The following is a 17,818-nucleotide window of genomic DNA, read 5'->3' as shown; positions in this document are numbered from 1 at the left end:
GCTCTTCAAAATAGCATCTGCTGAATGAAAGACTGAATGAAACACTAATTGTAGGTTGCAGCTGGCAAAAATGTGTCTTAACCATATATATATGACAAAAATGTGTTTTGTTTTCTTCAGCCCGGGCAGAGAGAAGGCAAAGGCCAAGCTGAGCCAGAAGGCCTCGGGGGAGGGCCAGAGGTCTAAGATGAGGCTGTCGCTGGGCCTGTTGTCGGGGCCTGAGGTCACGACCCCAAGGAGGAACACCACAGGGAAGAAACAGCCCAGACGGACAGAGAGGTCAAACAGCGTGGAGGATAATCAGAACCAGACATGGAACAGAGCGAACCAGCACAGGTAAGAAATAAAGAAAATTATGAGGAGCTGCTTGTGCTTTACTTCTAATATAGTTAACGCTTTGTTGGAGTAGTAATTGTTTGTTGTTATTAACAACGTTTTTTATTGTAGACACAGAAACACTAATATGTGTATTTTTATAAGATAAATATAGTGCTGTAAAATCCTCACCATAGCATATATTCCCTCTAATGGCTGAATATAATATATATAATAATGTAATATAATATATAACCACTGAGTTCAGCTGGCATGCTCACATCTGTCACATCTGTTTGAATCAATGACTCAAAGTGAAGCTGAGTCTGATAAACAAACTTTTCAGGTATTTGGTCACAAGGCCAAGTGATATATAGTTCAAAGTTCACCAGACACATAGCATAAAAGCAGAGCATTAGCAACACTTTGCCTTTCGATGTTATTATTTTAAATTTAATATTTCCATGGTCATGTCCATTGCCACCAATATCATATGTTGTCAGAATTCATATGTTGTGATATACTGTAGTGGACGTGGATATAATTTTTTTGAAGTCATAGTGAAGTGAGGTTCTAAATATGTATATACATACATATTTATATATATATATATATATATAAATATGTATGTATATACATATTTATATATATATATATATATATAAATATGTATGTATATACATATTTATATATATATATATATATATAAATATGTATGTATATACATATTTATATATATATATATATATATAAAATTTTAAGCTAGAGCTACAAAAGTCTTATTTTCATCTCCCAGGTGAATGTCTCGAGCTCCTCTGAGAGCCAGTTACTTAAAAAGCAACAACTGTCTTAAGCCGTATTGACCTACTCAAGCTGAGCACATTCTACACTACACTTTGTTACTATGTGGGCTGTGCCATAATGTACAAGGGCAGGGTTTGTGTGCATCTGACTATAGTGATATCTCTTTTAATCAATAAAATTGAGCCAGATATTTCCATCTTTGCTGTCTCTGTAAAGCAGCACATGAAGAACACACTGGGGCACTTTCATCATTTCAACATAAGCCTGACAGTTTGAGATAAAAATCCACAGCAGCCTATATTCTGATGTGTAACTGGCTCTATAACTGATACAGTGCTTGCTATTGACTAAACTATTACAATTACTGTTAGGAACTTTACTACCTGCTTCACACTGCAGCTTAGAGCTAACAGAGGTTCCTGTGGATCACTGGGCTGTCTGGCACATGGCCACTGAAGACTGTCACTCCCTCTGAGCTGAAAAGTGCTGAGACTGAGTAGAAGCCATGTCAGACTCTGTGCGCAGCTTGACGTTGGCCTAATTAGAAAAAAAAAATAACATTGATTCTTTTTCCTGTTTTTCATTTTCCTCTCCCTCAATCACCTCTTCATTTTTAAGCTTCCTACATCCAAGTTTGACTGAATGCATGCTGTTTTCAATTATTTCATGCTGTCATGTTTTTTTTATTTCATTCACCCCCCCCCCCCCCCCCCCCCCCCCCCCCCCCCCCAAAAGACCTAGCAATGTCAAGCATTACCCTCTATTGTTTATCATGTAGCTTGGGCTTCACTGCCTTGCTCAAGGGTGAATCTAATTCCAATAGTGAGGTTTCCTCTTATTGTTTCTCCCGTTAGCCCTGCAGCGAGGGAGAAGGACCTGTTGCCTCCCCCCTCCCTGGAGCATCAGAACCCCCCGAGGCCGCGTAGTAAACCTCCCAGTGGGAAAACAGCCCCAAGGAAAGAACCTCGCAGTGCTACCAACTCAAACACTAACACAGCCACTCCACCAGCAGCGCTACAGCAAACCCCACTGCCAGTACCTGCTGTCAGTGTAAACCAGGTTAGTTTTAGGTGTGTGTGTGTGTGTGTGTGTGTGTGTGTGTGTGTGTGTGTGTGTGTGTGTGTACTGCAGGAAGGTTGCAGACATTTGAAATAGGGCTGAACACCAAGTACAGATGTATCAGACTGTACCCTATACTTATCGCTTTATGCAACTCTACAGCAAATGTACTGACTCGTGGTTCCTTCCCTGAATGGAAGGAAGATTCCTGTTTGTAATCCAGTCTCAGCTGTGTGTGAATATATATGAATATATACAGCTATTGTATGCTCATTAATGAAAAAGGGAAATCAGTTTTTGTTAAATACATACACGTAATGCTACATATTTATATTAAAACACCAAAAGATGAACACTTTGTTAGGTACATCTGTTAAACTGCTCACTGGGCAGCAACTCAGTGAAATTAGGCATATATACATGATCAAGACAGCCCACTGAGGTTCAAAGTGAGCATCAGATTGGAGAAGAAAGGTGATTAAAGTGACTTTGAAATGCATGGTTGTTGGTGCCAGATGGGCTGCTCGGCTGAGTGTTTCTGCTGATCTTCTGGGATTTTCAGACAATGGTCTCAAAAAGGATTTAGAAAATATCGAGAACGCAGCAATTCTCTGGGTGAAAAATGCTTTGTTGATGCCAAAGGTCAGAGAAGAATGACCAGACTGCTTCGAGTTGATCGGCAGGCAACAGTAACTCAAATAACTGCTCGTTACAACATATGAATGCAGAAGAGCATCCCTGACACCGCAGCACACCACAGCAAACCTCGAAGCAGCAGAAGACCACGCATGATGCCATTTCTTTCAGCTGAAAACAGCAAACTAAGGATATCATTTGCACAGACTCACTCAGATAGATGATAGATGGTCAGGATTTGATGTCTCATCAACAGTTCAGGATGCTGGTGATGCAGTGGTGTGGAGGATATTTTCTTGGCACACATTGGGTACCAACTTTCCATCTCTCGTCCCTCACCCAACCTTTATCTTAGCAGGGCTGCAGCAACCCTAATATCACTGAAAAGCACAGAGACGCTGCTTTCAGGAAGCGTGGGAATTCTTTCAGTTTAGCAAAGGGTTTATGAGTTTAGGAAGTTACAGATGTTTAGAAAAACACCTGTGTGACGCCAGCGACAGGTTAGCCTACCTGAGCATCTCTTTATGACCACAGTGCACCCATCTGCTGATGACTGCATGCAGCAGGATAATGTTCAATATCACAAAAGCTCAAACCGCTTTCTTCATGACAGTGAGCTCACTGTACTCTAATTGCATTTTCTGATGTGGTGGAAAGGTCCACAGTTGCTGTAGATCTACAGCAACTGTGCGATGCCTTAAAGAATTAGGGCAAAATGGGCGTCCAACCCGGTACTAGCAGGGGGTACCTAATGACGTTGGTGGTAGTGTTACATTGTAACGGAGTGTTTTTAACTCAAGTGGAAGAACAGGAGGATTTAAATGGTTAAACAGCAACAAACGTTCAAAATGCTAAAAGGAAATCATGAAAATGTTGACTTAATGTAACTTTAACATTGCAGTGAGGCTGAACAGTGAGTGAATAAGAAGCAAATAACGTAAACAAATAACACTGATGATTTTCTTTTCAGATGTTTTCATGTTGGCTGATCTCTGTGATGCTGGTGTCTCACGTCATTGCTTGTTTTGCTTTGAGAACAAATTTCCGTTGTTTTGCTGTCAGGTTGTGGAAATTGTTCTCGTAAAACTCATCTGCTGACAAATTAGCAACTAACACGTTAGCAGCTGTCAGCGATGTTACAACAAGATTACACTGAGGGAAACTGCAGTAACCAGCAAACAGCAGCTCAGCTGTTACAGCCCACAGAGAAGACTAGAAGTGACCCGGCAGCATGACGTGCCCGACTCTGACAACTGCCACCTCTGCGTCAGCAGCCGGAGCTACAGGCGCCCCGACAGCCCCTCAGAGCTCCAAACTTTAATTCGCTCACACAGTACTTAGAATTAATTTAACAACTAATTACTTAATGCCTAATTATCATCATGTTCTCTTTTGTTTTCATTGACTTCAGGGAAACAACATAAAAGTTCGAATACTTTTCCACGTATCCCACTGCAAGGATTTACCCACAGTACTGAGCATGAACTGAAAGGGGACCTAATATTCTTATTTCAGAATAACCATCGTTTATTTTATGCCAGACGTTAGTGAATCCTCTCAATTTACCAGCTGTCTGAAGCAAGCCCTTTACAGCTTTGCTGTTTTCTGATTGGTTGCCCCACATATACACAACTTTTCATGGTAACACTTAATAATGGCGTCCACGACTAACGGCTCCCCTGTAATTAAATGGAGTTTCAATGTATTTTACCTGAAATTAGATCATTATATTTACCTATAAACACTTAAAGGTAGATGTACTAGAATAAGATAAATTTACTTACAATATAATTCTAAGTTTTCTGAAGGTAATTTTAAGTAATGCGTAAGTAATTTTAAGAATTGCATAACGTCATATATTTTATAGAAATAAAGCAACACAAAAATATATATAATGTAAGTTTAAGCAGTGTGCAGTGGTCATTTTTGGAAAAACAAACAATATTTCCCCATCTTACATCGTAAATTATTGTTTGGGTCAGGGGTCGTACTGTGGAAGCTTACATTTTTAGGTCTTTATTTTTTTGCATCTTTATATCTTTATTTGATTTATTGCTAATTAATCAATATTGTTTTTGATTATAAATAAAAGTCGATAAATTAAGTTAGACTTGGTTCCTCCATTACAAGGTCACACATGCTGGCCAGTTTTGATTTTCTCTACTTGCAGTATAATTTGTGCCGTCTTTGCTGTGAAACACATGAAGTGATGCTCTAAAATCAGTCCTCCACTACTTCAAATTCCTTATGCAATTCCTTAAAATGACCTAAACACTACATACATTTACTTACAGTATAATTCTTTCTTTGTTTCCAGAGAAAGCTGACTCTTACCGACTTGTCCCAGTGTAGCTACATGTAAATATTTTACCTTGTAAGTTCAACGTTTTCAATGTCATTTATTTACAGGTGAATTAATACGACGAAACATTAGGGGCGCATTATGAAAAATATATATTACTGTTCATTTTGAGAATAAGGTCAAAATTTCAAGATTAAACTTGAAATATTATTTAAAGAATGAAGTCAACTTTATTCTCAAAATGAGCAATAATATTTCTTTTTTAATGGGGCCCTGATACTGGTTACTGTTACACTTCCACAGCAGTTGTGTGATGCTGCTGTGCTCACAGCCACAGCTGTGTGCCTGAAATGATTATATTTGGGTTATACTGTCTCATTCACATCTAACGGATCCAAAAGCTTAATAAAAATCTACACGTGAGCATTTCAGTCTGAAGTCTGAGATTTTGGCTCTCTTGTATGTACACTGATCAAAGCTAACGATGCTATATAATTAAATCCAACGGGCTGTCGTTATATTTCATGGTATACATACAGATGTGCCTCTCCTGTCAAGTGTACGCAGGTGAAAATGTCCTTGTTTTACTAAAGAGATATAACCTTTCTTAAATTACCTGAGAATGGAGATGAACGCTAACATCTGCAATCGGTGCCGTAAGTGCTGTCGCAACATTTGATCTTCTGCCTGTTTTAGTTGCGCAGAGCAGCTGGCAAGACGGCTAATGTCAACAGTGAGGAGAGGTGAACTATGGAGAAAACAGGCCAGAGGAGTTTTGTTCAAGAAAGGAAAAGCTTTTGCCGGCAGTGCAAATAAGCTCTGTGCAAGGGACAGTTTCCCCCTTTTTTCTATTTCAGCAAAACACTACATGGCATTTACTGAGAATGGATTTTGCAGATGGCAACACGCATTGGAAAGATTCCAGAGGGCTGCGTCTGCCAAGCGAGTGGGTTTATACTGACGACTGGGAACATTAGTGGTGTTTTCTTCTCTGCATCTGCCTCTGTAGTTGCTTTCTCGTGTTGCTGTTGCACACACATCGCTGCTCCTCGCTCGCCTTTGTTTCAGTTGAGGATAATTGATCAGTACATGTCTAAAATTAAGCATTCAACATCACAGGGTCAATTTTGATTGGGAACAAGACAAGGGCAGGGATGCAGGTGTAGCTACACAGCACTAAAAATGAAAATAAACTGAGTGGATTGTGGCTGCGTCTGCCAGCTGGCACACATTATTTACAGAAGAAGAAAGAAGGCTTGTCAGAAAGTTAAACTGATGATACACAAACAGCTAGAAGCCAGTTTTCACTCGTATATATTTATATATACATTTATTTTCCTATTGTTAAAAAATAATCAAAAGAACAAAAACACTAATCAAACCTACAATAAGGCCAAAGCCCATATCCTTCACCTTTGTTATCCAAAAACATGGAATAGTTCGGCATGTCTGCTGCTGTAAATACTAACTACAACAGAAGACAGCCCACAACAAATTAACCATTTTAACCTGTTTAAGTAAAATTTGGTTAAAATGACTGTGCCCTGCGGTGCAGCTTCAGGCATAAACTGTGTAGATGTGACCTGTTTGCAAAGAGTTTGGTCTGTAGATGTAAACTAAGCTTGAGGCTGAGATCCACAGACAGAGTAAAGGAGCCAGGTTAACCAATCACTGGTTTTCTTTATCCATCTGTAAAAACAGAATATTACACACTCATATTTAGGTAAGAAAACATTTAAACTATTAAAATTTAATTGGAAGTTATTCTGTCCTTTCACATTATTTCCATTTCAAATGTAGACTGCTTACAGAGTGTAAGCTAATGACTTTATGATTTCTGGATTTCCCCAGTTTAAATCAAAATTTCACATTATTGTGTCATCGTGTACTGTACGATTCCAAGGATTAAAGAAAAGACAAAATACTAAGTCTAATATCTACTAATACTAATGTTTATTCAGGTAACATCAGCATCATGTAACTAAAATCCATTTAACCAAACTGAAATTACAATGATGCACCTACTAGTAGATAAACAGAGTCTACAGGCAACAGTAAGGAAGCATCCACGTCCATGCTAGTGTCAGGTCATACTAAATACAGCATGATGTTTGTTTTGTAAATTATCACCATTAAATTAATAATAGCAGACTATGTAGCTGATGTACTAATGCAGCTTCACTACATGAAAGAAAATGAGCTAGGCCCCCTCCCCACACAAACACATCCTCCAACCACACACACACATATTTTGTTTTCAAACTCCATTGCAGTTTATTTCGCACCTCAAACATTTAGTAAACAATTAAACAAATAAAAGTAAACTGCAATAAATTACAGGTTGCAATAAAATAAACCGCTACCTCTTTTAAATAACAGAAAAACAAACCATCTTTATGGTGTAGTTATTTTATGTGTAGTTGTCTTTTGTTTTTTTTACTATGTAGGAATATTCAACATTGCTATCAATACACTTTTCAAAAAATGCGTCTCTGTGCAAAATGGATTTAAAAACATAAACAACTGTGGGATACTGTGTGTCCGTGATTTGGACAGCGCGTGCTCCCGAAGCAGGAGAAACTACTTCTGCTGGTGAGACCTACCTTGGCACCACCGTTGTGCAGGTGAAGCCAAAGGCAAGATATCCTTCATCATATGTTCAAGTCTTTGGCTTGGAATGAGGTTGGTTTGGAAGCACATGTGGCGATGCTTCATCTTCTGCTTTGCGTTTGTGTGGCATCCCCGTTGAAAACCTGTCCATTATGCTAGCAGTGTTCAAGCGTTCTATTTTTTATTCATACCGTGCCCCCCCCCTGCAATGGCTCTGCGCCCCCCTGCAATGGCCCCAACTTTGGGAGCCACTGTGCTAGGCTATAAGCTAGCACTTACACCTGCACTGGTTAAACCTGCATGTTCGGTTTCTCAATCAAATCCACCCGCGCTTGTGTGGTGAGGTTTCAAAACGCTAACATGACAACAGCACAAACACTCAGTTTAAGTTTCACATCTGGATTTTGCTATTATGGAGGCTGTGTCCGTCTTTTATATACAGTCTGTGAGAAAAACAGTAAGACAGTAAAGCTTTTCCAAAGGATTTCTTCCTATTCTTCATGGATTTTAGATGCACTTGAATATGAAGCTACATATTTTAAAAACTTAAAAGAATTAATGATAATGCTATCAAGACTGAATATCACTGTTAGCATCAAAGAGGATATTTCTTTAGTGGACACTCAATGATCTGCTATGTGAGTCACGACTCTAGAAACCTAAAGCTTCATGATGTTCATCTTCCAGACCACTTTATATGCATCGCTCCCCGGAAGAGCAGTTCTGTCCCTTGCTGGTAATGCCTCCACAATGAGTGTTGGATCTCCTTCACTATGTCAAAATGGTGATGCTTCAATCTGATTTTTCATTTTGGGGGAAGTGAAAAAAGTCGCAGGGTGCCAAATCTTGCAAGTAGTGTGGTAGGAAGTGAATATTGTGTTTGCACGGCTAAAAAAAAAGAAAAAAAAAGTTCTGCGCCTCACCCTGGAAGACAAATTAACTGTGCACAAAGATGAAGAGAACGACGACGTGCTCCTATCATATCTCTTTGGCTGAGAACTGTGCTCATCAAACACGTTCTTCCGTGTGAAATTTGGGACATTGAGAAGTTTTCTCTCTGGTCAAGTCTGAGGACCGCTAAGTGAAGGTGGTCAGGACACAGCTCCCAGGAAGCTCAGGAAAAATTCCTGCTTTACCAGAAGCAATCCAGAAGTGCATCAAAACAGGATCTTTAAAGAGAAAACTGGAAAAGTTTCTATAATAAAGATGCACTTGTTTATGAAACTGTGCCCTCGCATCTTAGAAAGAACTCAACTAAGAAATGTGAGACGCATCTTTTAATTTGCATGTGACAAACAGACCGCCTGCGCTCAACTGTGTGACTTGTGTGCAGCGAATATCAGTGACATTCAAAACGAGACAGTCAAACATGTTTCTTTTTGCTTCACAGATTAGTGGAACAAGCTGGCAACTCGTGCTGCCTAATTTGCATGATATTATCACATTCAGTAATGTGCTGTATGTGCTTTGCTTTTGATTATAACGTTTGTCTACACCAGGTTTTTTTTCTTCGTCGGGGTTTAAAAGTGCATTAGTGGACGGGATATAAGAGATGGCTAAAGATGAGAAGCTTCCTTTGTTATATGTGCCGTTTTTTCTAGACTTGTATCTTGTATTTTGTTGCTCCTTTTCATACATTTACATATATTTTCATCAGGACAAGCGGAAGCACAGAGGTCCCAGCACCAGGATCACACCCAAGTCCAGAGAATTCATCGAAACAGATTCCTCCTCCTCTTCGTCAGAATGCCAGTCGGATACGGAGGAAGCCATCAAAATCCCAGCTTTGCCGCCACAGACGACACGCTCTGCGATTAACACGCAGACTCTGTCCAACGCACACATGCACGCGCCTCTTCTCCCATGCCTTGGCTCTGCTGGCGGTGTGGGGAGTCTGGGAACATTTGGAGGGAAGGGACTTCGAGTCAAAGATGGTAGCAACGTGCCCACTAACGGTAGCAGCAGCAGTAGTAACGGTAGCATCGGCAGCAGTAGTAACAGCAGCAGTAGTAGCTGTAACTCCCTGAGCATTAGCAACATAAGTGGTTCATTTGGCACCTCTGTTCCCGATCCTGGAGGGTTAGGAGGGCAAAGCAAAGACCTGGAGCCCATGTCACCGCCTTCCAATCTGGGACACGAGGTGCCTCTCTCACCCTTGAGGGAATACCATGAGATCCAGAGTTTATGGGTGAAAATTGACCTGAGCCTGCTCAGCAGTGTGCCCGGCCAGGCCGCAGGGGAAAGATCAAGGGTGGGAATTTCAGAAAGGGATGGGAGTGAGGGGAGAGACAGAGAGAGACAAGGGGAGAGGGAGAGGATAGGTGTGGCAGAGAGGGAGAGACAGAAGCAGGAAGACAGAGAGTGGCCGGGGCTCAGGGAGAGACAGAAGCTGACGAAAGGGGAGAGACAGGAGGAAGAAAATGAGCGTTTAGTGCAGGACAGAGAGAAGCAAGGTGACAGAGAGCGATTAACAGAGAGAGAGAGGCCGATGGACAGAGAGGACAGGGAAAGATTCGGACTTGGGGAGAGAGAGAGGACGGCGGTGAGGGACAGAGAGAAGATGTGCCAGGGTCTGGGGGTCCCGGACAACAACCCCGTGCAAGAGCAGACTAATCCCAGGCTGGCTGGGAGGACGGAGAGAGCAGAGAACGGAGGTAAACACAGAAGGCAGGCGGCTGCAAACATGGTGGTTCCACCCGAGAAACACACAAGCAAGAGCAAGAGGAAACACAAGGTGTGAAGCAGCGTTTGTTCACATATACCGCCTTAACTGTTCTGCTGGCTGTTTATTTCACTCCTTCACATCTGTGAATTCTGATTTCTCTGTTTCTAGTCGGACCACGGAGACTCATCAGTGAACTGCAATAAGAAGCTGCGATTGGACAAAGACTGTCTGCTCCTCCCACCCTGCATCTCTCCAATACACAACCATAAGAGCAGCACGGCAGAGTAAGCATTAACAGTGCACACGAGCCACCCGGCAGATTAGCTCTGGGAAAGGACTCAGCGGGATGAGGAAGAGATTGTACTGTAATGAAAGCCCGAAACACTACATAGATCAAGTTTTGGCATCACTCCCTCATTATCAACGAGCCAGATGTCCAAGGGGTTTTTCACTAATTGTGCTGATACCAATCCACAAACAGTAGCATCGATAGATCAGAATGCAGCACAGCCTGAAGACATGTTGTGCAAAGTGTCATCCTATTGTGCTGCTTCTTATTTTCTGTCATACGTACATTGGCACAATGGTGGATGCCAGCGTAAACGTGGCCAAAGTGTCGAGTAATGAGATTAACGTATGTGCGAGTAGCTCTGAACCCTCTGTTCCTCTAGTTCTACTTCTTTTACACCTCGTTATGATGTGGTCATCTCTGGCCCCGCCCACCTACTGTTCAGTGCTTCTGTTTACAAACGACAGCCAACCAAAAGAAGGTGGTGGATGAACCAAGAGGCTGAAAAAAAGTCATCTGTGAGTCATGCAAATCTGATCTATAAGGAGTCCAGTCACTTTTTTAAAGGCAGATCTACCATCGGTTAGAGCTGTCCACGTCCTCAGTCAATGTAGTAAAACCTGCCAAACAAAAAAACTTTTTTCTGCACTTAAAAAATGAAAAATGAAATAAATAAGAGTCCTGCCGGAGGGCACGTGGTGCACTCCTTTTTCATAGATTAGAGGTATTCCAGACAAACAGGCTGGTGCAAGACCACAAAGTGCTTTAAAGACAAGTAAAAGTCTGTTAAATTCAATACAAAAGGATAATGTGCTCGCGCTCTCCTCCTGGTCCTGGATATGAAAGCAAGCATTACTCTCTCCGGCTCATGCAACAATACACTCCTTTTTTTGGAGGAAATATTACTGAAGGAATCTTTCATCACAAACAAATTCAAAGCAGCTGGTATGCTGTTTAACAGATACACAGACTCTAAAATCAGCACAAAAAACCACAAGAAACATCAGCTCAGTTTCTTACACATTACTTTATTGAAATCGAAAGAGGATTTAGTCACAGCTTTACCTGGATGTACTCGCACAGCTAATAAAAACACAGCTAGCTTTGCATGTTTTCAGTTCAATATAATCCTTGTTTACCTTATGCTGGACCTCATTAGTTCATCATCTGTCTGAGAGAAGCTGTTTTAGCTCCATTCATCCCTTATTTTACATGTACGGGGAACTATATTTGGTTCCTTAAATGGACTTAATTCTCCCAGCCAATCAGGTCATGTGACAGATAGTGATGCTATTGCATTTGACCAATCAGTAATGGCTTGGAGAATTTCAAACATCAGCGTTTTTTCAGGGAAATCGGGTTTTTCACCCAAACTCCCAAACTTATCGTAACATCAAAACTAGCTGTGGCAAGCTGATGAAACCCATACATCAAATATATCAAGAGTTGTTCTAAATGTTGAAACAGGTGTTGTTTGTCTTTGGTTTCTAAAAATTGGTGCCATAATATGAAGGCACCATATTTATTCATATACCCTGCTCATATAAATCTAGTGCAAGTGATGGTAACTCCAGTTTTAGACATGCACCAGATATGTCTACTGAGCAGCAATGAAAAAAACAATATTCTATCATAAATGTAGAACAACGGTAGTCAGTTTTATATTAATTGTTGCCCCAACTCCATATAACACTATATAGTGATCCAGTGAGAAATCTAACTCATTAATGTGGAACCATATATGGCAACTTCATTGACCTTGACTTGCAACATGGATATCAGCTCATAGTGACATCATACAGAGCCAACGGTGGTAAAAAGTGTCTGAAACCAACAGTTCAGGGTCATTGCAAATACCCTTTCCAGAGCAGGTGAGGGAAAAAAAAAAGAACCATATGATGAAAAACAGTCAATGAAGCCTCGTTTCATTAGTAAATTATGTGTAAATCATCCCAAGAAACCTGTGAATGAAAATTTTAAATACTCTATTAAAATGAGTTAAGAAATTCCTGAAACCTGGAAAAGGCTCAGCTTTCCCTCCACTGATTCATCCTTCCCTGAATGCCTGCTATGCTCCTCATCCTCATGTGACTGTCATAGACACTAGTAGAGGTAATCAGGCAACTTTACTGGAGACTGGGTATTTTTAGGAAGGATTAAAAATTTGAATGCCGCGACGGAGCCACTAGACAGGCGAGTTCAATTCACACGGTGACACGGGAATGACAAACCATGAATCTCGGCTTTCCGTGTGAATTATTTAAAAACAGCCTAAGCGGGCTGTCGCTATAAATAAGCCTCAACGTGACAGCTACAGAGGAAATATTTTTATAGCATCTCGGCTTTATCAAAGCACGCACGGCAGCGAGAGGTGGCAGAGAAAAGAGGGAGTGACCTGGAGTTGAACCTGTGACACTGGCGTAGTCGTCGCAGCCCGTTTATCATCCGGGAGGCTTTTTACGGAAGCTCTGAATTGGCTGATGTGATCATCTGCCTCAGATCCAGTTGGCAGTTTCCTGTGACTTTTGACAGTTATCATCCCACCTGTTTTAATCAGCTGGGTCATATTTTGATAGCAGATAATCAGCGATGACCACATGTGACTGAGATTTGACCCCAGAACAGCACAGAAATCACATTTAGTCTTGGTCAGTAAGTCACTGGATCCACATTGGCCCAGTTGTGCTCCATATAATACATTATTTTTACTGCAAGAAACAACAACACAAACACTGGGTCAGAACAGCCTTCTGGTGCTGAGTAAGTATAAGCCATGGCAGGCTGAGCTCTGAGGGGAATCCTAGGTTCAGTGAAATAAAGTTTAACAGAACCAGGTTTTCTTTGGGTTGGCCAGTTTGACCCAAGTAAGACTTTACAGCTATTGCAGTGCTGGTTATCAGCTTTCTCTTAAACCGGGCTTCCTGCGTCATGCCGCACCTGTCGTGTAACTTCTTCTGCAAAAAATGATCCCTATGAGCGCCCCCTACTGCAATTAGACACATATCAGATGCTCTTAAAGATAAAAAGGTGATTAAAAATCTGTAAAGAACCTAAAAATATAACCGAAAAATGCAGCACAGTTGCAAATAAGACAAGAACTTAATGCTGCAGAAAATCGTTAATCTGGTGATTTAGCGCACAGGGCGGTAAAATACATTTTTTAATTCCAGTTAATTATTTTATGGCTGAGTTGCTTCCAGTGCTGCTTTATTTCTGACAGCTGCACATTAGAGCTCTGAAACTTTAAACTGGATACATTTAAACATTAAAGGTTAACATCCCAGAACCTAATAAAGGACGCCTTGAAATTACTTTAGTTTGTTGGCAGATCAAAGTGAAATTAATTTTTTGATTGAACTGATATTCTTGGTGTGTGTTCTGTGTTCCAGTAGCTGCAGTTCCATCCGTGTGAAAGAGGATTAGCAGCAGATTAGAATCAAGTATAACATTTAAACGTTTTCTGTATTGATGCATGTACATTCCTGTGACATTGTGACACACGCTTCATTCAGTGGTTTTAGTCAGGTAGAGCTTAACAACTTGGACATATAAAACCTATTCCCTCAGCAGAAAGTCTATATTGCACTTAAAACTTTCAATAATAGGCTCAGTGAAAACACAGCGCTCACAGTCAATTTTAAACACAACCAATTCCCGACTCCCAGCCAGGTTATGTGTTCAGCATAAGTTACCGTGGTGGTTTAGCCATGTTTAGGAAAAAAACGTTTCTTACCATGGGGAATGTATTTTAATAGCCTCTTGGATTATTAGTGAGGCTCCTATCTGAATTTTGGTGGATGCACCCGCACAAACTTCAGTAAAACTTTTAATCAACATCATTTTCTATTTGATCCTGACTGATCCCGTCACAGTTTTATGGGTAATTTATCATAAGTTACTCATGAAGTGTTTTTGTCATGTTATGCTGTTGTTAGTGTGTCAGAAGCTTTGAGAGAAGACTTCTGGAAACAGCTGGAACCAACCAGGTGAATTTACCTCCTGTGAACATTTTCCTTTTCATCTGTAATCTGACCCGTCACAGACTTTTATCTGCATTGTTCTAGGTGAGCTACAGTCAAGTTGTACTTTCTGTAAATATTTCAGTCTGTTTTAGATGTAGAATTACAGAACGAAGTAAAATCTCAGAATATACAAAAGATGTTTAGTGATTTTGAAGAAGTTCTTGTCACAACTAAAGAAAAGTGGGATTGGCATCTACAGGAACTGCAGCTTTTGCTAGTTCTGTATCGGCTTCATTTTTCAGCTCCAGAGATCGCCCCTTGGTGTAACAGCACACCATACTGAAAGTAATACATGCCGTATTTTCCGCACTATAAGGCGCACTTAAAATCCTTTAATTTTCTCAAAAATCGACAGTGCACCTTATAATCCCGTGCGCCTTATGTATGAATTCTGGTTGTGCTCACTGACCTCGAACCGATTTGATGTGCTACACGGCGCTCAAAACTCTTTAAAAAATGTTTTAGTATGACTTTGCTAAGCTACAAAGTGCACCGCTTGATGGATTGTTGGAGCATTACGGCTACCGTAGTCAGGAGCCTCGTGGAGTAATCTGGGTCCTAAACTCCGTCCCCTTCAGGTCCCAAAGTCAAACAAACACTGCGGCATCACGGAGAGTTAAAAACTGTCTAAATTCTTTCATCTTTAATAAAATGACCAGTGTTGCTGCTTTACCAGGTGTAACAATTAAGTTTCACATCCAGGCATCCATGAAAACAGAATTTATTACATTTAACGGAGATAGAAGTTAGCAGGAAGTTAGCTCGCTAGCTTCCACCTAAACATGATATAGCATGTTCAGACTGAGAGATTTCTGAAAGAATTCAAACGTACAGCTCTGCTATCACTTTCAACATAAATGAAGACAGAAAACTAAACAGCAGTGACATTTGTAGGGTTACTGAAGCTGGGCTAGCTGGTATATAATGATGTGCTGCGTGGTGGCTAGCGACACAGCTATGTTAGCATAATGCTAATTTTTTTCCACTGGATAAAAGTTAACGTGAGGGTTCCCGATGGTTAGGGACAAATGCAGTCGCATGGTAGGATGCTGTAAACGGACCAAACTTCAGTCAGGAGAACAACTGAGATCATCCATTCACAATAGAAGGTTAGTCATTAATGTACTATAACAACATGGGAATAGAGCAGCTGTGAGAGAATTCAACGGTAATGAATCGATGGTACGGAAGTGGAGGAAGCAAGAAGAATGAGTTGAGTAAAGTTTGACTTATCTGACTGTTTTGTTTCACTTAATGCGCCTTATAATCCGGTGTGCCTTATGTATGAAAAATATGGGAGTTGTCACAACGCCGACTTAAAAAGTAGCCAGCGTGCTCTTTTCTTACAAAAACCTGGCCAGATGCATTCAAATGACCAAACAAGGAGTGCATGACTGAAAGGGGCTTAAGTCAGATAATACTTTTGATACGGTGCTGACATAAGTGTTTAATGCTGGGCTCCTACTCGCTCGTGTCTCGCTCTGTGTGGAAGAGACGGCTCCCGTCTGTGTCGACCCAACAAACCGGCAGGGTCACTGGAAAAAGTAAAACCGGAAAAAATCTCATAAGTGGCATTCTGCTGTTTGGTTCTTAATTCGTATGACAAAGCCGAACGCACGACAAGTGATTTAAAGACTGATATGAATGCTGTAGTGTACCAAAAAAAGGAGAAATCTCATTTCAGTTGGAATATAAATCTTCTCACTGAGTCACTGCAAATGCATTACAGGAAATGATTTGGCAGATATACTGTGGTCATTTTATTCTAAGAGCCTCTCAATTTGTTAACTTATTATGCCTTTAAAAGAAGTCTGAGTGCTCTCACCTGCTTCCCTGCACACACATCAGCGTCCACTTAAAGACAGACACGCCACTACACGCAAATTAGCATATGCACGCACACAAACAGCCGCAGACACATCAATTATGCCGTGCGCAGACACAAAAGCACACACTCGCGCTCTGCATGCACACACTCCACAGCAGCTAATTAGTCTTTGTCTCCATGATTTTGTCTATTATCACTAATGTCGGTGCCTGGGGCCTTGTTCTGCGAGCTCAGCAACTTCCTCACCGCATCAAACCCCCAGAGTTTCCAGGGAGAGGAAAAACATAAAAATATTATCTGTTGTGCTGCAAACAATATGAGTCACAGGAGCTACAATAAGGCGGCTGAGGGAATAATTGTCGACGTGCTACAGGGGAAGGCAGAATTCCAATAATTTTACAGGGAAAAAAATATCGTTCACAGATTTCAAATAAGGTAAATTCATTCATTAGTCCCTAAATTCTGTCTTGTGTTTTTTTGCCACTAACAGTCCTGAACCCAGTAATAAACTGAATGTAGATACAAGAGGAGTCCTCAGTCATCGTGGGATTGGTTTCAGTATCACTCACTTAATTTTTAAAGGTAGCAAAAAGCCCCACATGAGGGCTTCAGGACCCTTGCACTTGGTCTGTGTCTTTGGAGCAAAATTAACAGTGCCAGGACGAGCTACACTGAGATTAGCATACCATGAGTAACCCACACATAGCACAGATACAACACAGAACAAAGTAAAAACATAGCATTCAGTGCCTCTGCACAAGTAAACAAATAATCTCACTTCTTTTCTGTCTCTATGTGTGTGTGTGTGTGTGTGCGTGTTTGTTTGTGTGTGCGTGCGTGTTTGTGTGTGTGCGTGTTTGTGCGTGTGTGTGTGCGTGCGTGTTTGTGCATATGTGTGTGTGTGTGTGTGTGTGTGCGTGTTTGTGCGTGTGTGTGCGCGTGTGTGTGTGCGCGTGTTTGTGTGTGTGTGTGTTTGTGCGTGTGTATGTGTGTGCGTGCGTGCGTGTTCAGTAGCTCTCTGAACAGGAAGCAGTCCCGACGGCACGATGAGAAGCTGCTCCCGCCGCTCCTGTCCCCTCTGTCTGATGATCCGCCTCGCAAACGGCCCTGCGACAGCAGCTCCTCTCTCAGCCAGGAGGCCAGCGCCGCTGGGATGCTGCCCTGCGCCGCCTCTGCTGCTTCCACCTCCTCTTCCTCACACAGACACCGGAGAGGTGAAGGAAAAACCTCAGCGCATGTGAGAAATGGCAGTGTAAGTGCTTATATATATACAGTCCTGTGGACACAG

The 17,818-nt window shown here is 41.3% G+C and overlaps 1 protein-coding gene across 2 annotated transcripts in view; it reads left to right on the top strand.

Moving 5' to 3' along the window:
• The window catches only part of aff2 (AF4/FMR2 family, member 2), a 188,057-nt gene that overhangs the window by 148,129 nt on the left and 22,110 nt on the right, over positions 1-17,818 (top strand). Inside the window, exons 14-18 of one of the 2 annotated variants that reach the window (XM_063499843.1) lie at positions 121-336; positions 1,974-2,178; positions 9,384-10,460; positions 10,560-10,675; positions 17,545-17,782. In XM_063499843.1, the coding sequence (XP_063355913.1) occupies positions 121-336; positions 1,974-2,178; positions 9,384-10,460; positions 10,560-10,675; positions 17,545-17,782 (1,852 nt within the window). Of the gene's footprint in view, positions 1-120; positions 337-1,973; positions 2,179-9,383; positions 10,461-10,559; positions 10,676-17,541; positions 17,783-17,818 lie in introns of both variants that reach the window. The other variant, XM_063499837.1, reaches the window with a different exon arrangement.

The sequence above is a fragment of the Pelmatolapia mariae genome, linkage group LG2 (assembly GCF_036321145.2).
Source record: "Pelmatolapia mariae isolate MD_Pm_ZW linkage group LG2, Pm_UMD_F_2, whole genome shotgun sequence".
Classification (NCBI taxonomy): domain Eukaryota; kingdom Metazoa; phylum Chordata; class Actinopteri; order Cichliformes; family Cichlidae; genus Pelmatolapia; species Pelmatolapia mariae.
The sequence above is the reverse complement of the archived record's forward strand: the minus strand, read 5'-3'. Positions and strand labels throughout refer to the sequence as shown.